The sequence below is a fragment of the Hyperolius riggenbachi genome, chromosome 7, assembly GCF_040937935.1.
Source record: "Hyperolius riggenbachi isolate aHypRig1 chromosome 7, aHypRig1.pri, whole genome shotgun sequence".
Lineage (NCBI taxonomy): Eukaryota > Metazoa > Chordata > Amphibia > Anura > Hyperoliidae > Hyperolius > Hyperolius riggenbachi.
Genome location: NC_090652.1, coordinates 29,623,555 through 29,648,575, shown reverse-complemented (window position 1 = coordinate 29,648,575; position 25,021 = coordinate 29,623,555). Strand labels below are relative to the sequence as shown.

At 44.2% G+C, this 25,021-nt stretch overlaps 2 protein-coding genes across 4 annotated transcripts in view; both read right to left on the bottom strand.

Annotated features, from left to right (window-relative positions):
• Positions 1 to 25,021, bottom strand: part of ALDOA (aldolase, fructose-bisphosphate A) — a 445,177-nt gene that overhangs the window by 220,403 nt on the left and 199,753 nt on the right. The gene's annotated exons all lie outside the window — the stretch shown is intronic.
• The window catches only part of MVP (major vault protein), a 54,443-nt gene continuing 30,175 nt past the window's right edge, over positions 754 to 25,021 (bottom strand). For all 3 annotated transcript variants that reach the window (XM_068243809.1, XM_068243807.1, XM_068243808.1), the window contains exons 10-17: positions 23,866 to 24,104; positions 21,985 to 22,182; positions 20,291 to 20,435; positions 19,060 to 19,271; positions 15,595 to 15,711; positions 5,335 to 5,461; positions 5,056 to 5,244; positions 754 to 1,636 (exon numbers count right to left, since the gene is read on the bottom strand). In XM_068243809.1, coding sequence (XP_068099910.1) covers positions 1,499 to 1,636; positions 5,056 to 5,244; positions 5,335 to 5,461; positions 15,595 to 15,711; positions 19,060 to 19,271; positions 20,291 to 20,435; positions 21,985 to 22,182; positions 23,866 to 24,104 — 1,365 coding nt within the window. In that variant the 3' untranslated portion in view covers positions 754 to 1,498. The remainder of the gene's footprint in view (positions 1,637 to 5,055; positions 5,245 to 5,334; positions 5,462 to 15,594; positions 15,712 to 19,059; positions 19,272 to 20,290; positions 20,436 to 21,984; positions 22,183 to 23,865; positions 24,105 to 25,021) is intronic.

The window sequence follows — 25,021 nt, the reverse complement described above, 5'->3', positions numbered from 1 at the left end:
GTAGCCTGGAATAGTTGCCCACAGTATAGGTAGCCTGGAATAGTTGCCCCCAGTATAGGTAGCCTGGAATAGTTGTCCCAGTATAGGTATCCTGGAATAGTTGTCTGCAGTATAGGTAGCCAGGAATAGTTGCCCCCAGTATAGGTAGCCTGGAATAGTTGTCCGCTGTATAGGTAGCCTGGAATAGTTGTCCCAGTATAGGTATCCTGGAATAGTTGCCCCAGTATAGGTAGCCTGGAATAGTTGCCCCAGTATAGGTAGCCTGGAATAGTTGCCCCAGTATAGTATAGGTAGCCTGGAATAGTTGCCCCCAGTATAGGTAGCCTGGAATAGTTGTCCGCTGTATAGGTAGCCTAGAATAGTTGTCTGCAGTATAGGTAGCCTGGAATAGTTGCCCCCAGTAGAGGTAGCCTGGAATAGTTGCCCCCAGTATAGGTAGCCTGGAATAGTTGTCCGCTGTATAGGTAGCCTGGAATAGTTGTCCGCTGTATAGGTAGCCTGGAATAGTTGACCCCAGTAGAGGTAGCCTGGAATAGTATAGGTAGCTAGATAACTAGTTATCTACTTATATATGTGTTTTTTCCTGGCATAGTATGGCTGACCCTGCTGCTTTAAATTTTAAAGCAACTGTGAGTTATTGGCTCTTCACAGACCATTCCTATGTAGTGACCCAGACACTGCTAATCTAGAGCAGCACCCAGACTGGTTACGATGACCAGAGAAGATTGCACAGAACACTCGGCACACACCAGACACAGAAGAAAGTTTGCCTTTTATTAAATGAACAAACATCGTTGGTCGCGCGAGAAACTTTGGTTGGAGCTGTTTGTGGTGACTCCGCCCTCCCCCCAGGTGGCAAGGCACATCGTAAAGAAAAATGACAACATTTTTCTTGAAGTTGTATCAGACCCAAATACAGAATGAACAGGCTGTATGCCGCTTGCAAAGAGCCCTCCCCTATGTTATGCTACTGGCTGGCTCCCATATTACTAACGTCACTTCACAGACTGTACTGGCTATACTTCCTATGTGACTTGCGTTGCTCTGGTAACTTGGAAGCAACCAATCAGCTTGTGTCTTGTACTGGCTATTCTTCCCATGTGACTTGTGTTGCTCTGGTAACTTGGAAGCAACCAATCAGCTTGTGTCTTGTACTGGCTATTCTTCCCATGTGACTTGTGTTGCTCTGGTAACTTGGAAGCAACCAATCAGCTTGTCTCTATTGTATTCTAGTACAAGAAGGTAATAGGTTGCTTTTTTTCCCTCTATATATATTCTGAGGGCTAAAGTGCAGCACAGTATTGATTGTTAACTGTTAGCTATCTGTTGAGAAGTTCCATATTTTGCTGATACAACCCCTTTATTTGTATAAGGCATTAGACTGCTGGAGGGCGGGGCAGCGTCACGTTACTGAGGGCCACACAACAACAGCTGAGATAACTGGGGGACAGGAGGAGATGGTGGCAGCCACACTTGTTGTTGGGAGTAATGGGGCGGATCACTTGTCGGACTCTTTCTCAGTGAGAGCCTTGCTGGGGAGGCCCAGGAGACCTGTTGCCGTGCTGAAAAGGTTGATGGGTGTGGTTCCGTCTGTGATGAGAGTGGACTGGATTCCCAGACCTTGCAGGAGCTTCACCTGAGGAGACAAGAAGGGGGAGAGGGTGAGGGTGAGAGACAGAGAGAGGAGAGGAAGAGGAGATGAACGAGCGGAAAAGAGTGGATGATGGAGAAGCACTACGAGAGACAGAGAGTAAAAATGCTACACGAGAAAGACTGAGGAAAAAAGTAATGGAGAGAGAAAGAAGTCAAAGTAGGAATTTAGCCCGACAGGACCATTCCACCCTGTATTCGGCAAACACCTCCTCCATGTCCATCGGAGTTCCTCAAATATTGCATGCCCAGCTGAGCTGGGTAGATTCCCATTACTGCTTGAGATACAGAAGAGAATGCCATCCTACTGGGCCAACCTACAGAGCAGCAGGCCTGACTCACCCCACTACAAAGCCATGCTGCACACTGAAGGCCAAAAAAAAGACATGTGCTCTGAAAGAAGTGGTCAACTATATGGTCCCCTAAATCCACATCCACAGGTAAAGCACACCACAGCCAAGAGAAAAGAGCTATGTAGACAAATGGAGGAGTGAAATAAAACAGTCACAGGAGCTAACCATATACCAGTCCCTACAGAGAAAATACAAATTAGCCCAATGCCAGGAAAATCTAAAAAGACAGACAAATCCTGAGAGCCTACGGACTGAGCCCTCACAACCTAGCAATTGAGTCTGGGGGACAGAGACAGACATACAAATCCAAGGAGCAGCGACTGTGCCAACACTGAGCAGAAGACCCTCAAGGATGAGAATCACTTCCTGCTGCACTGACCCAAAAATACTGAAACCCGGGAACCTAAAAAAAATAGCTGGACCTCATCTCAGACTTTCACTCCCCAGGGGATGAGAGAAAAAACTTCATTCTACCCGGAGAGAAGGAATCTATAGTGACAATTGCTGCACACTATGTCACAGCATGCCACAGACAGAGGAGGAATCCAAAGTGATTGTGAATAACTGAATTCTAATCTGATATTGATATGAATAAACTGAAGAAAAGACTAAAAGTTGTGGGGTTTGGTCACAGTTGTCCAGGTTTGGTCAGTTCTGGTGATGCCCCAACATCAGCAGAGAGCATCACCAGAAGTAACCAAACCTGGAGAACAGAGTTCTCAGAGAAAAGGACATTCTGCTGAACATTACTGTATACCTATCTTCACACAGAGATATGAAATGTTTACCAAGGCAATTTACAAGGGAAAGCGACACATTAGCAGAACAAAAGTCTAGCCGTGATGCAGAGGAGAGCCGCACAGCCAGCAGTGGAACAGACACATCGCGGATAATCTACCCTGTTGGCAAAAGCAATCAAGACAAGAACGCTAAAGAGAGGAAGCTAATGTAAAGCCATTCAGAGACTCCATGTGTCCGCTCTTCCTCCAAGCATGAAACAAAGCCAGACATATTGTACACAGATCACCCGCGTGCCTGGCAGTCTGCTGTTTACCAACAGTACAAGCCCGTTACAAAAGAAGTGATCGGCCAGTGGAGACAAGGCTGGGGACATGCAGAGACTGTTGTACTCGCTGCACAAGCATATCACAATGGATCCATGACAGTACAAAGTGTAGCAGCCAAGTCCAAACAGCTATTTCCAGTATTAAAAATAGAAAAAATGTATACTGTATGTGGGTGCATTTTTACTTTTTGGACACAAGATGTCACCACACCTAATTCCAGTGTACTGTGAACAGTGTTGCGCATCTGTTCTTTACTTTTACTTTGTGAATGAATGCCGGCATTTCACTGATGCAGGCTTTCATTCATTACAGGCACTGTGATCGGCTTTTGGAACAGCTGTTCCCATTCACTGATCACAGACCAGTGGGATTCTGACAGAAAGGAACCGGAGCGTGCCAGCGATCACAAGCAGCGAAGGTAAATAAACAAATATGCATATCAATGCCACTGGTGCACCGGTGAGATTTACAGGGGCGTAGATATGCGTAGCAGTGGTGGGGAAGTGTGTTAAAAAAAAAACAACAAGCAATGATATAGGGTGGCACGGTGGCGTAGTGGATTCATAGCGCTCTTGCAGGAAGGGAAGGGGGGGGGGGGGGAATCCTACTACATCCCGAATACATACAAATAACGTAACTGGTCTCCCTCAAACTTGGTCACAGACTAGGATATGGACAGGAGACTGTGGTGGGGATTACAAATTTGCCCGGTTTATGGACTTTTTAAAGGCTTATGTCTTAGTGCCTCATCCAGGATAAGTATTGGTGTTTGAATTGGGGATCCTTCATTTGGAAACCCGAATTATTCCCGAACTCAACACATCAGTACCCAATCTAGTGGACAGCGTCACGGGGAGGTCACTCAGGCCATGCTTCACGTGACGTCAAGGATTCCTCCTTATGGCTTGGGAGGAGGAAGTATTGGAGTCGCATAGAGTGCCACCTGGACCGCAACCCCCATGACCCTGTCCCCATAGCTTGGGTACTGATGTGTTGTGTTTGACATAATTTGGGTTTCCAAATGCAGGATCCCAAATTCAAAACACCAACACGTATCCTGGATTATTTTTGAAGGTTCTAGAAAGCCTGCTGAGCTGAGCGGTGTAGATTCCCACTACTGCTTGAGATACTGAAGAGAGTGCTGTCCTACTGGGCCCACCTACAGAGCAGCAGCCCCGATTCCCTCCATTATAAAGCCATGACGCACAATGAAGACCAAGAAAAGCCATGTGTACTGAAAGAAGTGGTCAACTCTCTGCTCCCTCCAAACCCAGATCCACGGGTCCTATCAATAGCCCTGATAAAGCACACCACAGCCGAGAGCAAAGAGGTCTATGTGGATCAATGGAGGATTGAAGTAAAACAGTCACAAAAGCTAACCACATAAGAGCAAGAGAAGAAGAGAGATAAAATAGAGAGACTACTAGAGAGAAAAATGGAAGGAAACTTCCTTTAAATTTAAAGAAGTTAAAAAGAAAAATGGAGAGAAGGAGTGAGAGATGCTACAGGAAAATGAAAGCCTACGACAATTATGGTGGATATGTAAAGCTCCAACTACACGCTGCAATGTTCCGTCAGATCAACGGATCTATTCAATAATTTCCGACCGGACTAAGATAGATTTTGGGTACTTAAAGCAAAATCAATCTCAAAACCGAACACAATTTGGATGTCTTTAGTCAGTGCAGGTGCATCTTGGCCTCATGAGATGCTCTGGTGGGAAATATTGCCCATAATAAATAGCCTAGGCTAAGCTTCAGTGGGAGGGCGGGTCTACATACCAATATAAAGCAAAACTGAACACAAACAATTTGGATGTCTACACATGATGCAATTTCTTTCAGATCACTGGTTGATCTGATGGAAAATGGTACCGTGTAGATGGGGCATAAAAAAATGGAAAGAAAAAAACAAGATGGCTGCTAAAAACAAGATAAAAGTGAGGAAATGATGCGGAGTAACCATCGGTCATGCTGGTTTGTCACCTGTAATTCGGGTCCAGCCAGAGCGATGTCCTTCAGAGTGTCTGTTCCAATGGCATCCATCATTCCCTTGAACTTCTTCACTGAGATTTCTGCCATCTCCGTCTCTTTCTGGATCTCCAGCTTATTCTTCTCTATCAAGTAGGTCAGCTCCTCATTCCGGGCCTGTCTCAGCCGCTTCAGCTCCGCCTCCTGCGCACAACATACACACCACAGCGAGATCAGTTACATTTCAACCAATGGCGTCCAGTCCCGCCTCCCTCCCTGGAACACCCCCCTCACCGTCTCAATGGCCAACGCCTCGGCCCGCAGTCTGGCCTGCAGCACGGCGCCCTCACCCTCGATCTTCGCTGCCTCTGCCTTGGACTGGGCCTCAGCCTTAGCGGCCCCGGTGCTCTCCACCACAGTGCTGGTAACAGAGGACACAAACATCATCCACTTGCAAGAACTTCACTACAAGCTGCCTGTCATCAACCGAGCAATTTTGAATGTGGAGTCGCACTTGCTTGGCTTCCATCAATTCCAGATGGTCAGGTGTGCAGATCTAATAGTCCCGGACACCATGGGACTCAAACTGTGGCAAATGAAGAGAAAGATCCGCACCACCTTCAGAAAAGCTTAGTCTGTTTTATTGGAAAAAACATACAAATTTAAAAAGAACTTTAAGGCAGGACAGTCCACTGTTTCGGGCTCCTGCCCATCTTCATGCTGCCTAGTTCTGAAGTAACATACAAAAACACCAACATATATACAGAGAAACAACCAATCACTGAGTATATACTAATTAGAGGACCTGATGGGAAACAGCCTATTTACATATCTAGTCACACCTCCAACTCCCCCATTGGTGGATCTGAGCAAGATCCAAACATTCAAAAAATAACTGTCAATAATGGCTGAATAAAAAAATATCAAAATCAGGCATGCCTCTAAGATGTATTGGCAAGATATCAGCCAAAACGCCATGGTGGAATATGCTGAATAGCAGAAAAAATAAAAAAGAAAAGAAAAAATCCAAAAAGTAACATTTTATTAAAGAAAACAAAACATCAAAATCCGCATGGAAATGACACATAAACGCATCAATACGACGCGACGCCATACGCGTATAGATGACGTAATAATGCATATCCTCTATCTAGACTACTGACGATCAAAAATACGCATCTATGCCGGACGTATATACACATGAGACAAGCGCTCAAAAAAATGACGCATAAACGTATAAAAAATTACGTATCAATAAAACAATCGCCTAGAAAGTGCCACATGAACGCGTCCTAACTATACGCAATCTTTGCGACTAAAAATACGCGTAAAATTAACCAAACACCAAAAAATGCCGAAAAATGCCAAAAAAATGCCGAAAAAATGTCAAAAAAAGCCGAAAAAATGTCAAATAAATGCCAAAAAAATGCCAAGAAAATGCTGAAAAAATGCCAAAAAATGCCAAAAACATAAAAATGCCATATATGAAAAAATCATGCCATATATGAAAAAAATCAATTCAGCACTTTCCACCAATGGTATATCAGATGATTGGTAGTATAATAAAAAATATCCAATAAAAGAAAGCTAATAAGGCCTATAAATATCTATGAGTCTATCAGTATCACCAATCTAGTCTCAAATCATACTCTTTATTTAACCCACTATTCACAGTGTCAAGTTCTCTGATCCATTTAGATTCTAACTTCAACAATCTAGACAATCTATCACCCCCTTTATTATCCTGTTTAACCCCATCGATGACACAAACCCTAAGCTGACTAACATTGTGTCCAAAGGTAGTAAAATGCTCTGAAACGGCCTGATCCATATTCTTTTTGCGAATGGTAGATTTGTGCGAGGCCAAACGATCTTTCAATCTCTGTGTCGTTTGGCCAACATAGCACTTACCACATGGGCATTTAAGCATATAAACCACCCAACGAGAATCACAAGTGTACCTATCTCGTATGGCATATCGTTTACCACTCATAGGGTGAAAAAAGGTATCACCCTTAATGAGGCTATTACAAATATGACATTGTAAACAGGGAAAAATGCCACATTGCTTTGGTTGTTTATTAATACTGATATCAGAATGAACCAATTTACTCCTAAGGGAGGGTGCTCTTTTGTAACAGAACATAGGGGGGCGATTAAATTCCTTAATATAAGGTAATGAATCCCTAAGAATATTCCAATGTCGTTTAATACAACGTTCCACTTGACTACTGACTACACTATAAGTGGAAACAAATGCAACCCTATCTTGTTTGTCTTGTCTACCAGAGCCTCTCCTTCTCCTACCCCCACCTGGTCTATTATCAAGTTGGTTAAGAAGTAATTTGGTAGGGTATCCCCTTTGCTTAAAGCGTACCACCATTTCGGACAACCTCAAGTCTTGTTTGCCCTCCTGGCTGACAATTCTGTCAACCCGTTGGAACTGTCCACCAGGGATATTATGGATCATGTGCTGCGGGTGAAAACTCCTGAAATGTAAAATAGCATTCCTGTCGGTCTCTTTACGAAAAAGATCGGTCACCAAGTGTCCATCTTCCTTGATAACCATGGTGTCTAAATAAGAAATCATCAACTGATGATAATTGATGGTCAATTTAATGAAGGGACACTTCAAATGCAGGGAACTGACAAAATCAACTAGGGCCGAGTGTGGCCCCGCCCACAGACAAAAAACATAGTCTATGTAACGAAGCCAACATCTGGCATATTTCTGAAAAAAAGAATTGGTATAGACAAAGGCTTCTTCATAAAGACCCATAAAAAGGTTAGCATAGACAGGGGCCACACTTGACCCCATCGCTGTTCCCCTGCATTGAAGATAAAAAGACCCATCAAAAAGAAAATAATTTTCTCTCAAAATAATATTCAAGAGCGCCAGCAGGAAAGCCCTTTGAGAGTCGTCAAAATCAGACGATGTGAACAAATAATGCTCGACAGCCTCCACACCCCCATCGTGTGGGATGGAGGTGTAGAGGCTCTCAACATCCAGGGTCACCAACAACCAATGATCTTCAACATCAGTAAACTTACCGATCTCTTCCAAAAAGGCCCCAGTGTCTTTAATAAATGATGGCAGGCTACAAACAAATGGTTGGAGAATTCGATCAAGAAAAGAGGCTAAGGGAGAAAAAACAGAATTAGTAGCAGCAACAATAGGTCGTCCTGGGGGAAAAAGAGTATTCTTATGTATTTTTGGTAAAGTGTATAGCAATGGAGTGGATGGGCACCGATTGATAAGAAACTTAGATAAATCATCACCAATTAATCCACTATCATGGGCTTGTTTAACTAAAACATCAATTTTGCCCATGATGGAAACAATCGGATTACCATCCAACCTGCAATACACTCTAACATCAGATAATTGTTTCTCAATTTCCTGGATATAATAATCCCTATCAAGTATGACCACTGCTCCTCCCTTGTCCGCTGGGCGAATGATGATTTGTAAATTCTGTTCTAAAGATCTAATGGCATTCCTTTCATCTGAACTCAAATTATGATTCACAACTAGCTTTCCCGTTCTCACTATCTTCTCAACCTTACCAATATCCCCCATGACCCTTTTAGAAAATAAATCAATGACCGGGTGACTATTTGGGGTAAATGCACTTTTGTTCCTAAGGCCCAAACCCTGTAATGTAAGACATTCATCTCGGGCAGGAGCAGTGAAGTGAAAAATACTCTCAGATCGGGGAGTCCCGAAAATTTTTTTTAGTTTCAGTGTTCTGAAAAAACGATTTAGTTCGACATCCAGTGAAAAAAAGTCCGGAAAACTAGTTGGGCAAAAAGAAAGTCCATATTCGAGAACCTTCTTCTCAGAATCTTTTAATGGATACTTAGAGATATTCACGACCAGTGAGGGTGTCAAGGTCGCTTCCTGAGTTGCATTGGACTCTTCTGTTTGATTGTATTTCCTCCTGTGTTTCTTACCACCTCGTCTGTTCTTACGTTTGTTGTTTCTGGAGAGTGGTCCCGGGAGGATAAAAAATCAGAAGATGATCCTCCAGATGTATCTACACCAGATTGATGCTGTGGTCTACGGTTCTTTCTAATGTTACCCGGTCTACCTCTCCCTCTAGGGGATGGTTGGAACGGTTTCTTGCCGGGAAGGGTCCGCCTCTGCCAGCTGTAAACATAGCCATTAGTATAGTCATTTCGGTCCCTTTTAAACTTAGATCTCTTAGAGTCCTCCAGACCAACAGCAAAAGACTTCATTTTGGTGTCTAAAGTCTCCAGATAAACCTGAAAGTCATCATCACTGAGGATATCTTTAAAGAGACTCTGTAACAAATTGTTTATCTTTATTTCTTCTATGCTATAAGTTCCTATGCCTTTTCTAATGTGGTCTGGCTTACTGCAGCTTTTCCTAATTGCACAGTAGCTGTGTTATCTCTGTTATATGATCTAATCTTCTCTCTATAGTCGGCACAGTCAGGCTGAGGCAGTCAGACTGGAATGTGCAGGGCTGCTTGTGATTAGCTAGAAGCTGTACACACCCCCTGCAGGCTCTGTGTGACTAACACACTCTGCTTAGCTGAGCCTATTAGAAGCTGGTTAGTTTGTTTGTAAACACTGCCTAAAACTGGCAATTACAAGCCAGGTTTGCAGCAGAGAATGGCAGAAACAGCACAGAGGGGACCAGGAGCACATAATGAATAGAATGGTATGCTTTTTATTGTAAGAATTTCAGAGTACAGATTCTCTTTAAGCTCAGATTCCAACATACTCATTTTAATCTCCAGTTTAGGAAGTTCTCGGTGTATACGAGCTACCATATGGACCATCGAGTCAAAAGAGGCTTTATTCCATATTTTCGCCCACACATTGGTAAACTCCACATCATCTGAAAAAAGGAAAGGAGCCACATGTGATCTACTTGACCGTGGGATAACACCTGCTCGATGATATTCTGCCAGTGTCTTTGCATGCAGGTCCAATGTCACCCACGATTTCCTAGTCATCTCCAGGTCCTGTTTAATAAGTTTCGGATCCGTTTTATTGAGATAGGTTGAACCTCCTTCTGCTCGAGCCAGAATAGTGCTGATCTGCTCATAGGTATAGGAAAACACATTGTCCCTTTTCTCTAGGCCTTCTTCTGCCATGGTGCAAGCTCCTTGGTGTCAAAAATCAACAGTAATTTTGAATGTGGAGTCGCACTTGCTTGGCTTCCATCAATTCCAGATGGTCAGGTGTGCAAATCTAATAGTCCCGGACACCATGACACCATGGGAACTAGGCAGCATGAAGATGGGCAGGAGCCCGAAACAGTGGACTGTCCTGCCTTAAAGTTCTTTTTAAATTTGTATGTTTTTTTCCAATAAAACAGACTAAGCTTTTCTGAAGGTGGTGCGGATCTTTCTCTTCATTTGCCACAGTTTGAGTCCCATGGTGTCCGGGACTATTAGATCTGCACACCTGACCATCTGGAATTGATGGAAGCCAAGCAAGTGCGACTCCACATTCAAAATTACTGTTGATTTTTGACACCAAGGAGCTTGCACCATGGCAGAAGAAGGCCTAGAGAAAAGGGACAATGTGTTTTCCTATACCTATGAGCAGATCAGCACTATTCTGGCTCGAGCAGAAGGAGGTTCAACCTATCTCAATAAAACGGATCCGAAACTTATTAAACAGGACCTGGAGATGACTAGGAAATCGTGGGTGACATTGGACCTGCATGCAAAGACACTGGCAGAATATCATCGAGCAGGTGTTATCCCACGGTCAAGTAGATCACATGTGGCTCCTTTCCTTTTTTCAGATGATGTGGAGTTTACCAATGTGTGGGCGAAAATATGGAATAAAGCCTCTTTTGACTCGATGGTCCATATGGTAGCTCGTATACACCGAGAACTTCCTAAACTGGAGATTAAAATGAGTATGTTGGAATCTGAGCTTAAAGATATCCTCAGTGATGATGACTTTCAGGTTTATCTGGAGACTTTAGACACCAAAATGAAGTCTTTTGCTGTTGGTCTGGAGGACTCTAAGAGATCTAAGTTTAAAAGGGACCGAAATGACTATACTAATGGCTATGTTTACAGCTGGCAGAGGCGGACCCTTCCCGGCAAGAAACCCTTCCAACCATCCCCTAGAGGGAGAGGTAGACCGGGTAACATTAGAAAGAACCGTAGACCACAGCATCAATCTGGTGTAGATACATCTGGAGGATCATCTTCTGATTTTTTATCCTCCCGGGACCACTCTCCAGAAACAACAAACGTAAGAACAGACGAGGTGGTAAGAAACACAGGAGGAAATACAATCAAACAGAAGAGTCCAATGCAACTCAGGAAGCGAACTTGACACCCTCACTGGTCGTGAATATCTCTAAGTATCCATTAAAAGATTCTGAGAAGAAGGTTCTCGAATATGGACTTTCTTTTTGCCCAACTAGTTTTCCGGACTTTTTTTCACTGGATGTCGAACTAAATCGTTTTTTCAGAACACTGAAACTAAAAAAAATTTTCGGGACTCCCCGATCTGAGAGTATTTTTCACTTCACTGCTCCTGCCCGAGATGAATGTCTTACATTACAGGGTTTGGGCCTTAGGAACAAAAGTGCATTTACCCCAAATAGTCACCCGGCCATTGATTTATTTTCTAAAAGGGTCATGGGGGATATTGGTAAGGTTGAGAAGATAGTGAGAACGGGAAAGCTAGTTGTGAATCATAATTTGAGTTCAGATGAAAGGAATGCCATTAGATCTTTAGAACAGAATTTACAAATCATCATTCGCCCAGCGGACAAGGGAGGAGCAGTGGTCATACTTGATAGGGATTATTATATCCAGGAAATTGAGAAACAATTATCTGATGTTAGAGTGTATCGCAGGTTGGATGGTAATCCGATTGTTTCCATCATGGGCAAAATTGATGTTTTAGTTAAACAAGCCCATGATAGTGGATTAATTGGTGATGATTTATCTAAGTTTCTTATCAATCGGTGCCCATCCACTCCATTGCTATACACTTTACCAAAAATACATAAGAATACTCTTTTTCCCCCAGGACGACCTATTGTTGCTGCTACTAATTCTGTTTTTTCTCCCTTAGCCTCTTTTCTTGATCGAATTCTCCAACCATTTGTTTGTAGCCTGCCATCATTTATTAAAGACACTGGGGCCTTTTTGGAAGAGATCGGTAAGTTTACTGATGTTGAAGATCATTGGTTGTTGGTGACCCTGGATGTTGAGAGCCTCTACACCTCCATCCCACACGATGGGGGTGTGGAGGCTGTCGAGCATTATTTGTTCACATCGTCTGATTTTGACGACTCTCAAAGGGCTTTCCTGCTGGCGCTCTTGAATATTATTTTGAGAGAAAATTATTTTCTTTTTGATGGGTCTTTTTATCTTCAATGCAGGGGAACAGCGATGGGGTCAAGTGTGGCCCCTGTCTATGCTAACCTTTTTATGGGTCTTTATGAAGAAGCCTTTGTCTATACCAATTCTTTTTTTCAGAAATATGCCAGATGTTGGCTTCGTTACATAGACGATGTTTTTTGTCTGTGGGCGGGGCCACACTCGGCCCTAGTTGATTTTGTCAGTTCCCTGCATTTGAAGTGTCCCTTCATTAAATTGACCATCAATTATCATCAGTTGATGATTTCTTATTTAGACACCATGGTTATCAAGGAAGATGGACACTTGGTGACCGATCTTTTTCGTAAAGAGACCGACAGGAATGCTATTTTACATTTCAGGAGTTTTCACCCGCAGCACATGATCCATAATATCCCTGGTGGACAGTTCCAACGGGTTGACAGAATTGTCAGCCAGGAGGGCAAACAAGACTTGAGGTTGTCCGAAATGGTGGTACGCTTTAAGCAAAGGGGATACCCTACCAAATTACTTCTTAACCAACTTGATAATAGACCAGGTGGGGGTAGGAGAAGGAGAGGCTCTGGTAGACAAGACAAACAAGATAGGGTTGCATTTGTTTCCACTTATAGTGTAGTCAGTAGTCAAGTGGAACGTTGTATTAAACGACATTGGAATATTCTTAGGGATTCATTACCTTATATTAAGGAATTTAATCGCCCCCCTATGTTCTGTTACAAAAGAGCACCCTCCCTTAGGAGTAAATTGGTTCATTCTGATATCAGTATTAATAAACAACCAAAGCAATGTGGCATTTTTCCCTGTTTACAATGTCATATTTGTAATAGCCTCATTAAGGGTGATACCTTTTTTCACCCTATGAGTGGTAAACGATATGCCATACGAGATAGGTACACTTGTGATTCTCGTTGGGTGGTTTATATGCTTAAATGCCCATGTGGTAAGTGCTATGTTGGCCAAACGACACAGAGATTGAAAGATCGTTTGGCCTCGCACAAATCTACCATTCGCAAAAAGAATATGGATCAGGCCGTTTCAGAGCATTTTACTACCTTTGGACACAATGTTAGTCAGCTTAGGGTTTGTGTCATCGATGGGGTTAAACAGGATAATAAAGGGGGTGATAGATTGTCTAGATTGTTGAAGTTAGAATCTAAATGGATCAGAGAACTTGACACTGTGAATAGTGGGTTAAATAAAGAGTATGATTTGAGACTAGATTGGTGATACTGATAGACTCATAGATATTTATAGGCCTTATTAGCTTTCTTTTATTGGATATTTTTTATTATACTACCAATCATCTGATATACCATTGGTGGAAAGTGCTGAATTGATTTTTTTCATATATGGCATGATTTTTTCATATATGGCATTTTTATGTTTTTGGCATTTTTTGGCATTTTTTCAGCATTTTCTTGGCATTTTTTTGACATTTTTTCGGCTTTTTTTTGACATTTTTTCGGCATTTTTCGGCATTTTTTGGTGTTTGGTTAATTTTACGCGTATTTTTAGTCGCAAAGATTGCGTATAGTTAGGACGCGTTCATGTGGCACTTTCTAGGCGATTGTTTTATTGATACGTAATTTTTTATACGTTTATGCGTCATTTTTTTGAGCGCTTGTCTCATGTGTATATACGTCCGGCATAGATGCGTATTTTTGATCGTCAGTAGTCTAGATAGAGGATATGCATTATTACGTCATCTATACGCGTATGGCGTCGCGTCGTATTGATGCGTTTATGTGTCATTTCCATGCGGATTTTGATGTTTTGTTTTCTTTAATAAAATGTTACTTTTTGGATTTTTTCTTTTCTTTTTTATTTTTTCTGCTATTCAGCATATTCCACCATGGCGTTTTGGCTGATATCTTGCCAATACATCTTAGAGGCATGCCTGATTTTGATATTTTTTTATTCAGCCATTATTGACAGTTATTTTTTGAATGTTTGGATCTTGCTCAGATCCACCAATGGGGGAGTTGGAGGTGTGACTAGATATGTAAATAGGCTGTTTCCCATCAGGTCCTCTAATTAGTATATACTCAGTGATTGGTTGTTTCTCTGTATATATGTTGGTGTTTTTGTATGTTACTTCAGAACTAGGCAGCATGAAGATGGGCAGGAGCCCGAAACAGTGGACTGTCCTGCCTTAAAGTTCTTTTTAAATTTGTATGTTTTTTTCCAATAAAACAGACTAAGCTTTTCTGAAGGTGGTGCGGATCTTTCTCTTCATTTGTCATCAACCGAGCAACACGGCCGGTCTAGGAAAAGTGTAGCACTAGTCAAAAAATTACATGGGGCATCCCTGACCCACCCAACCCCCCCCCCCCCCCCCCCCCACCTAATGCAGCATTGGGTGTCAAAGCCCATCCTCCCCTTTCCAGATAGCTGCATTAGGTGGCCTCTTTGTTCGTTCAACCCCTCCGATAGAGTTAGGTTTTCCTCCAGAGCCCCAGAGATGGCCGACTGCCCCCCCCCTCCCCCCCTCCCACAGGTCTTCCCCAGCGAGTTGTGGGCAATTGCCCCTATTTGGTGTGCTGGACCTACCAAGCAACTGTAGATATCGATTTCAGGCAGACTCAAATTGTAGCTATAAATGCATGCCGACAGTCTACATCTAGTGCCCAACCTGCAGTTCTTTAGTAACTACAGAAGAAAACCCTGGCACTGTTTGACCCCCTCAAAAAAATTCCCAGAATCAACTTGTCCCAGTATTATTTTTGTTAGAAGAAAATGGTTAACTTTTGAGAGGAACTGACCACAAGGTAAGTATCTAATATTCATCTGCAGGTACATCATCTGTTCATTTTACTTAGTTCAGGTTCACTTTAAGGATGTCAAAACCGCTCTTTCGGTTTAAAATATACATTAAGTGAAAATCTGGTATGAAGCACCAAAGCCAATAAGTAAGATGGTAATTATCATGAAGGTGCCGGAATCTGGCTTATAGCTGGGTCAAAAAGTCAGTCAAGTAATAAACTGCGTGGTTATCTGGTGATCTCAAGGACCACACTGAGGCCTTCCATATCTAGTCAGCAAACCATCATTGTTCTACATTCACCTGCCTGAGGGCCTCCAAAAGTCAAGGCCAGTAATATGCCGTGTGGCCCTCTGGTGATATCTCAGCGGCCGTACTGAGGCCTTCCAAATCTAGTGGGCCAACCAGTGGTCTACAGCCACCTACCTGAGGGCCTCCAACTCCAGCAGCTCCTTACGGGCTCGCTCAGCCTCGGCCTGGTCAGTGATTCGCTGCCTTTCCAGACGGCCCTTCGCCTCCTGCTCCAAACGCTCCGCCTCGTGTCTGCAGAGAGACAAATAAAACTTAATAATCACTTTTTTTTTTACAATATTCATTTATAGATGATTTAGTCAGTGTTTGCCCATTGTAGAATCTTTCCTCTCCCTGATTTACATTCTGACATTTATCACATGATGACATCTTTAGTCCGGTCAGGTGCATTTTGGCCTCATGAGATGCTCTGGTGGTGAATATTGCCCATAATAAATAGGCTAGGCTAAGCTTCAGTGGGAGGGTGGGGCTACATACCAATATATACGGTAGCTATAGGAAGTGTTTCTGATGCTGAAACCAGGATATTTAAAGTGAAAGCGCGTATCCTAAATAATTTACTGCATTTTACTCTGTCATTACGGTTACATTTTTATACTTTCTTCAGAACTATGCAGATCCTTTGTGTATGGAGTAAAATATATATACTTGCAGGCAGCCTCTAAGCATAGTCGCATAAAACCAAAGAATAGACGGCACACCACTGGCTGCAAAATTATTGCTGTATTGAATGGACAAGAACACTACATGTTACGGATAAAGCTGTCCTTCATCAGGTGTCAAACAGCAATGAAGCGTACAAACACAAGTATATATACAAATCCAACTGTGAGCACCCCACCCATCATTGCTCCTCCCTTGGAGCGAGTTAACTCATAAGTCTCAAATCTCAAAGTGTACATAAAATGAAGCCATAGTCCAGTCCTTTCTCGGAAGTGCCAGGAGCACGGTCAGTTATCGATTTATTTTTGTTGGTAGCCGTGAAGGAGTGCCAAATGACCACTTCATTTTTGTACACTTTGAGATTTGAGACTTAAAGGAATACTATCGATACCCAAGTGTTCTAAAATGACAGTGTGCAAATAATGTCTAAGTAGCTGTGTAAACATTTTCCTACTTTTCATGTTAATAAATTACAGCTTTTGCCTCTGATATTTGAGGGTAGGATTTAGCTATATTGGGACAAATCAATTGCAGAAGGGGTGTCTGCTTCAATGCACAGCCAGAGTTGCATATCAGACTACAGAAAGCAAATATCAAACATATCAAACTCCAAAAGCAAAAACAGTATGAAAAGCTGTGACAATTAGCTACATTTCCTCTGCTCTCTTCAGACAGGTCAGTCAGAAACACAGGACAGAGGAGCTGCAGCTGTTGGGAGCTCTCTTCTCTGTCACACACAGAGCTAAACATAGAGTTAACTGATCAAGTGTGAGGGGAATTTCCAAGGGAGGAGCAATGATGGGTGGGGTGCTCACAGTTGGATTTGTATATATACTTGTGTTTGTACGTGTCATTGCTGTTTGACACCTGATGAAGGACAGCTTTATCCAATAATTTTGCAGCCAGTGGTGTGCCGTCTCCTCTTTGGTTTTATGCGAGTTTGCAAGCTGTGTGAGCAATCCAGCTGAAACGTGGCACCGGCAACGTTCCAGGCTTGTTAGGCCTGTGATGCGGTTCACCCAGCTATTTCCATTGCACAAGCCTCTAAGCATAGCACTGCTTATTTAATAGAAGAAAAAAAAAGGCTTCAAACAGGAAATTACAGCTAATAGCCCATTTGAATGTAATGCTGTAGGTTAGCATCATCACGTTAGGGAGAATATTATTATTATTATTATTATTATTAGAGTGTAAGCTTCTCTGGGGCAGAAAGATTAACCTGAACATTTTAGTGATGTCTGCAATACAGAATGGTACTACTGAATGGGTATTCAGAATAGTATGGTAGAATTCGGAATGGTACTACTGAACTAATAAATAAATGTACTTCGCTGTTCCCCCATGAGATGGCGATATCCTCTCGGTATTACAACAGCGGCACAATGCAGTAATATCCGTAGTGACCACCAGGTGGCGCTGTGGTGACGTTTTTCTCCTTTGCTGCTGTACTGCAGTCATTGCAGTGTACATTTGGCTCTGTGTTTGTTGCTGTGTCAGGGTTGCTGTTGGTTTAGCTCAGAGTTCTGATCTAATCAATCATCCAGCCCCAGCACTGCAGAGGAGATCACGTCATTGTACTGCATTTAGCCACATAACACGACCGAGCGCTGTGGAACCACAACTCCCAGCATGGACACACCGGGTCAGATTTTTACATTTTATCTCCCCTCCAATCTTTCTTGTGCTACCCCCCCCCCCCCCCCATTCTTATGTAGCAGCCCCTCATGTACAGCAGAGCAGGCTTCCTCCCATTCTATGTGCAGCCTTCTATTCCATGCATGTGTATGCTGTGCACACCAGTTCCTTCTCCCATGTGCAGCAGCCCTCCTCTTCTATGTCCAACCAGCTCCCCAGGGTAGCAGCTCCAGTCTTTGCAGAGTTGTATTATGGAACAAGAGAAGGGGAGCTGCTACCCAGTAAGGCAGAGAGCTGCACATGCAAGGCAGGGACTGTTGGCAAGGAAGGGTTTGGAGGAAGGGGGGTCAGGTTATCTTAAAGAGAGGGGCTGTTGTATGTGTAAGAAAGGGTTACTGTATACTGAAATATAAGAGCTGCTGAACATGAAGGGCGGCACATGGAGAGGGGCTTATACTGCAGCTTGAGAGGCCACTGAGCCCAGAAAAGGTCCTATGCTTAATTTTGTACATGGCTACAGAGGGACAACATGGGAAACTGGCCTGGGAGGAAAAGTGGAAGGGGGTATAAGACCAGTTTTTGACTATACCGCCTGTGCCTGTGGTGGGCAAACTTGTGCAGGTTCAACCCACAGCTACTCCAAAGTTTGTATGGGAAAAGAAGATTTGATTTAACTCACCCAATCGCTTGTTCCAGCGGCAATCTAACTCACCCAATTGCTTGTTCAAGCAGCGATCAAACTCACCCGATCACTCGTTCCAGCGGCGATCTAACTCACCTAATCACTCGTTCCAGCGGCGATCTCATGCGACAAGCTGGTATGTAAAGATAGCATGTCACATGATGCTGCCGTTGTCATGGAGATCACCGCTGGAACAAACTATTGGGTGAATTCCTTGTGGAGGGGGGGTATAAGATCCGTTGCGTGCTGCAGGCAACTTTGAATGGACAGCGGAAGGTAGAGGAATCTGGCCACCTAGCGGCAGGCCAAATCATGGGCTGTAGTTTGCCCAGGCCTGTCCTTTGCAGATATCCAACTGTCTATACAGATCAGTGTCAGAATGTTGCTTATGGATGTGTGCTAAGAGTTACACACATCCAAAAGCATCTTCTAAAGACATTGCAGGGCCCAGCATTGCCTGATGTATAATCATTTTCCCTTGTCTGAAATGTGACAACCAGAATTAACCCCAGGCCAGCACAGTTATGGGATCTTGTAAGCTGCAGAACAGTGATATTGGGCCCACAAAGTAAATACTACAGGCCCCAGCATGCACTCACCTGGCTGTGGCCTCTTGGGAGTTGGTAGTGATCTCGATAGCCAGCTGGACGCTCTTCTGGAGGGCATCTCTGGTGCGCTGATCCACCGGCTCCACCGACTGGATGTCCACACTGGTGATGACCAGATTGTTCTGAGGAAACTTGAAGGAGCTGCGAATCTTCACAGCATCATCAAAGCCAAAGACAGCAGAGCAGATTATACGGTTGGAATTCTATGTGAAAGATATACAGCCGGCCATTAGAGGGTACTAGAGACCCAGTAGAATATTATCACTCCATAGTTAGACAATGGGAGTGCCAGAGTCGGGTTACAAAAATACTTAGGATCTCAAAACACTGGTAAGCTGAGCATGCCTGAACGACACCCCAACACTGAAGTTTCAAAACAATGATGCCCCAACACTTAAGGTGGCGATACATTAGGCAACTTGGCAGCCAATCGACCAGCCGATTTATTATAATCAAATCGGATAAAAATCAGTGCCGCCAAGTCCATGCCCGATTGACTATGCGACCAATTTCAGGCCGAAACTGATCGGACGTGCTGCAATATGTGCGGCCGACTTGCTCGGTCGGGAGCGCGGCAGTATCGCTGAGGGATATCGGGACAAGCAACAAAACGAACGTGACAAATCCTCCGACCCCCCCAGTGCACTATACATTACCTGTCTGGGTCCGCCACTGGCTCCGGACACAGTCCTTGGTCCATACCCACGTGGTTGCCGGAGTAATGTAGGCAACCACGTGGGGCACGTGTATGGACCAAGGACGGAGCCAGCGGTGGACAGGTAATGCATGGGCACATTGCACATTAGGGGTACAACGTCGAGTTGGCGAGATGGCGGATGCAGTGTCGCAAGGCAGATTCTAGATCGATTTCAGCATAAAACTGATCGGGAATTGGCAGCCGACAGATCGCTCTGTAATCAGATACGATTAGAGAGATTTGTCTCTTGGTCGAATCTGCCCATCATCTCCAGGATCCCAGAAAAATGTCAAGCCAGTGTTGATTCCTAGAACAATGACAGCCGGATATTTGGGGATCCCTGAGCAATGACACCCCAACATCTGGGTATTTTAGAGACATCCTGAGACTTGGAGGTCCCAGGACAACCCCAACACTTGGCAACCCCATTAAAATGTAAGCCTAACACACGGTATTTCCATAGCAATGACACATTGACAATCTCAGGACCACGCCCACACAGACATCAATTCCAGGAGGTCTTACCTTGTGGAAGTCATCGAACTGCACAGAGGCAACAGCCCCTCTGATCCGAGAGGCGATGGCTTTGCAGGCATCACCCACAAAATCAGGAACACTGAACAGCTTAGAAGCCTCAACAGCATCCGTCTTGTCCTTCATTTCAAAATGCCTGTGTGAGAAGGAGCAGGAGAGTCACTAGGAGACTATGATGCCTGTGTGAGAAGGAGCAGGAGAGTCACTAGGAGACTATGATGCCTGAGTGAGAAGGAGCAGGAGAGTCACTAGGAGACTATGATGCCTGAGTGAGAAGGAGCAGGAGAGTCACTAGGAGACTATGATGCCTGAGTGAGAAGGAGCAGGAGAGTCACTAGGAGACTATGATGCCTGTGTGAGAAGGAGCAGGAGAGTCACTAGGAGACTATGATGCCTGTGTGAGAAGGAGCAGGAGAGTCACTAGGAGACTATGATGCCTGTGTGAGAAGGAGCAGGAGAGTCACTGGGAGACTATGATGCCTGTGTGAGAAGGAGCAGGAGAGTCACTAGGAGACTATGATGCCTGTGTGGGAAGGAACAGGAGTGTCCCTATGAAACTATGATCCTGTGTGAGAAGGAACAGGAGAGTCACTGGGAGACTATGATGCTTGCGTGAGAAAGGACAGGAGTGTCACTATGAGACTGATGCCTGAGGGAGAAGGAACAGGAGAGTCACTATGAGACTGATCCCTGTGTGGGAAGGAACAGGAGTGTCAATATGAGACTATGATGCCTGTGTGAGAAGGAACAGGAGTGTCACTATGAGACTATGATGCCTGTGTGAGAAGGAGCAGGAGAGTCACTAGGAGACTATGATGCCTGTGTGGGAAGGAACAGGAGTGTCACTATGAGACTATGATGCCTGTGTGAGAAGGAACAGGAGTGTCACTAGGAGACTATGAACTGGAGCAACCATATGTCATTCTGGCTTTTTATTAACCATTAAATGAGAACTCTAAGTGGTTAGTCCTAAAATTGATGTACACCAGGAGGAGGATATGGAGCCTTCATCGAGGTGGTACTAATAAAATATTACCCAATTGGTGTTGCTGGATGGTGGCTGGATGGTGTAATGGTTAAGGGCTCTGCCTCTGACGCAGGAGACCAGGGTTCGAATCTCGGCTCTGCCTGTTCAGTAAGCCACCTATTCAGTAGGAGACCTTAGGCAAGTCTCCCTAACACTCCTACTGCCTATAGAGCGCGTCCTAGTGGCTGCAGCTCTGGCGCTTTGAGTCCGCCAGGAGAAAAGCGCGATATAAATGTTATTTGTCTAGTCTTGTCTTGGTGTTACATATGTAAGGTAAGGTACATCTTACAGTTTAACTTTTTTTTTTTTTAATCCCTTGGGGCGCCTCCCCCTCCCTCCCACCAAAACAGCGCCTACCACCTACCTGAGTAACACCGGGCAACCGACACAAGTGCGTTACCGTGGTTGCTGAACTGGGTTTTTGGTACTCTTCATTTATTATACATTTTCCTCTAACAAGGTACTTCACCTTATGGGCCCCTCCAAGTTTTGTTTTTTTTATTTACCAAAGGCAACCTCATGCTTTCAATTCTCCTCCTGTAATTTGGTGGTCAGAGGTCCCATTCAGGGAATGGTTGTTAACTTCTTCATAAATAGGACGTTTGCATATGAATAGAATAGACTTTCAGCAGCAGTTGCCCATATGACTGGGTCTCACCAGTTGTAGGAGAGCTGGATCTGGAGTCGGGCGTGGTCGGCCGTCTCAATGTTGATGAGGTCCGTGCAGAAGTCCGGCCCCAGCAGAAGACAGATGGCTTTGATGACATTGGAACGTTTGGGCTTCTCACCGGAGAGACTGAGGACTGTGAACTGCTCATCTGGTCCGAGGATCACAAGCTCTGGCCCAAACACCACCCTAGAAGAAGAGGAGCACAAAGAATTTAGGCGAACTAGTCAGAAAATGTTGGCAGACTAGCAGGAGTGCTAACTAGCAAGAACCTATGATCATTTTCAGATTTATCTCTGAGGACCAGAGGAGGTCCAGGGCTTTTGGGCACTTTCTACTCAGTAAGCTGAGCTGGCTTTCTGGACTTGGAGGTAAGCATCACCCAACCAATTTACAGTCCAGTGCTAAAATCTGTAATAACTAACAGGACTCTGGAAATAATATTTGAGGGAGGTGGTTATTGCTGGAAGAGGTAGGGTTTGGTTCCAAGTCATGAAACAGTCCACCAAGGGTTACAGAGAATTCAAAAAGATATGAACCCGAGGAGGGGGTGATGCCACCTGCAAACAGCTTGGTGCCTAGACCTAGTTTAGTCATACTGTATTCTGTGATCAGATAGATTCACCTTAAAGGGAATCTAAAGTGAAAATAAACTTATGAGATGTGTGAATTGTATGTGTAGTACGGCTAAGAAACAGAACATTAGCAGCACAGATATGAGTCTCATATTGTTTCCAGTACAGGAACAGTTAAGAAACTTAACTTGCAATCTATGCAAAAGAGCTTCTCTGATCTCTCCTACCAAATTGGGTCAGCTACAGTGCTGTTTTCTGAAGCACTTATACATCAAAGAAACAGCGAGACAGCTTGAAATATGGTTTTACTGTAGGGAAGTTCAAAGGGTGATTATTTCTGCTCTGCTTCATAGTTTAACCACTTAACGACCAGCGGCGGCGGCTGGTTCCACCTGTGTTTCCATGGAAACAGCTGCTCGTTCGAGCAACTGTTTCCTGTCAGTTCACGGCGGGGGGCTCCGTGAACAGCCTGCAAGCCTCTGATCGCGGCTCGCAGGCTAAATGTAAACGCCCGGGGGCGTAATCCCCGGTGTAAAGGAGATCGGTGAAGCCTATCTGAGGCGGTACAGGACGGATCGCTGTCCTGTACTGTCTATATGGAGAAGGGGAGGGAGGGAAGGAGAGGGAGGGGGGAATATCACTGCGGAGGGGGGCTTTGAGGAGCCCCCCCGCTAGGCACAACTAGGCGGCGGCGATCAGACCCCCCCGACAGGACATCCCCCTAGCGGGAAAAAAAAGGGGTGAAGTCTGATCGCCCTGCCTGCAACACGATCTGTGCTGGGGGCTGAAGAGCCCACCCCGCACAGATCATACAAAACAGGGCTGGTCGTTAAGTGGTTAAAATACAGAGTGTGGTTTGTAAATTGCATATATGACTGAATGATGCAAAAAAAAAAAAAAAAAAAAAAAAAAAAAAAGCTATATAACTGAAAATAAAAATATGAGACTCTTTTCTTTGCTACTAATGGTCTATTTATTATCCGTACTACACATACACTTCATTATATCATCCTTTTCGGTTTTTGTTTTTTTGTTTTGCTTCAGTGTCACTTTAAAGGTCAAACACCAGTAACGAGAGTGGAAGAGTTGTAAAATGGCAGGTGGGTGGAGGTGGGATTCAGAGGCAAAGATCGCAACAAACAGCCACCTCTAGTATCGGAAGCTGAGAACCAGAGTCCTGACTAGATGGTCGCGATCTCTAAAATCCACGAAACTCAGGAATATGAGGTTTTGGGTGGGAAAATCATGTAAATGTCTCTACTAAGTCCAGAAGGGATGGTGGGCAGTGAGTAGTCACCTGGCTTTCTTCTCCCTGTAGTCGTACACCTGGACTGCGGCGTTGTGTGGTACGCGGTAGGTGACCGCCCTAGTCTTGTCACGTGGCTGTGCTGGTGGAGCTGGATGACCTCTGACAGATCGATCAGCCAGGGGGTCCTTCCCAGAGGTGAGCAGGGCTTCCACATTGGCCGGCAGCTCCTTCTCCCAAAGCTCCTCATCCTGGGTCAGCATGTAGGTGTGTCCAACAACCGAGCGGACCTGGTGGACAAAGACTAACGTTAGTAAATGAAGGAAAAAAGGACTAAAAGTAACAATTACACAGAAAAGGATTAAGATGAAATGTCAGGCAAGACAGCAGTTTTTGCCCACCTCTTATGGTCACCTGGCTTTTTTAGTAAGATTAGTCTCTAGGCTAGGCTCCTAGATGTTCTCCATGCCCTAGGCAACTGCCTAGGATTGCCTTGTGGATGATTCGGCTCTGTTACACACGTTAAAATCTTTAAAGCTAGATCTGTATTGCCACGTCACCTTATCATACCAAAGTTGCAAAGCCCTCAAGCAGAAAAAAAAAAAAAAAAAAAAAAAAGAAAAGCTTTCTGGCCATATTATGATTTAGTATTTGTATACAGTATACCGCTGATATCTTCCGCAGCGCTGTACAGAGTATATTGTCTTGTCACTTAACTGTCCCTCAGAGGGGCTCACAATCTAATACATATGTCCACACAGTCCACTTGGAAACTTTTGGTCCCAGAGCCTTCTGTCATGCTGCCCCTACATTTTGGAACTCCTTACCTCAACAGATCAGGACAGCTCCATCCCTGGACGTGTTTAAATCCAGACTGAAAACCCACCTGTTCAGTCTGGCATTTGCAGAAATATAACTTTTGTTGTGTGAATACTTCATCCTACTAATTACTGAATCTGAGAGAGCCTAAGCGCTTTGAGTCCTATGGGAGAAAAGCGCTATAGAAATGTTATTGTATTGTATGTATGTGTATGTATCGCATGGTGTATGTTTTTGAATGTGCATGTTTTTGAATGTGAGAGGAAACCCGGAGTGCCCGGAAGAAACCCACATAGACACAGGGAGAACATACAAATACCTTGCAGATAGTGCCCTGGCAGGTGACCCAGCGTTGCAAGGCGAGAGTGCTAACCACTACTCCACTATG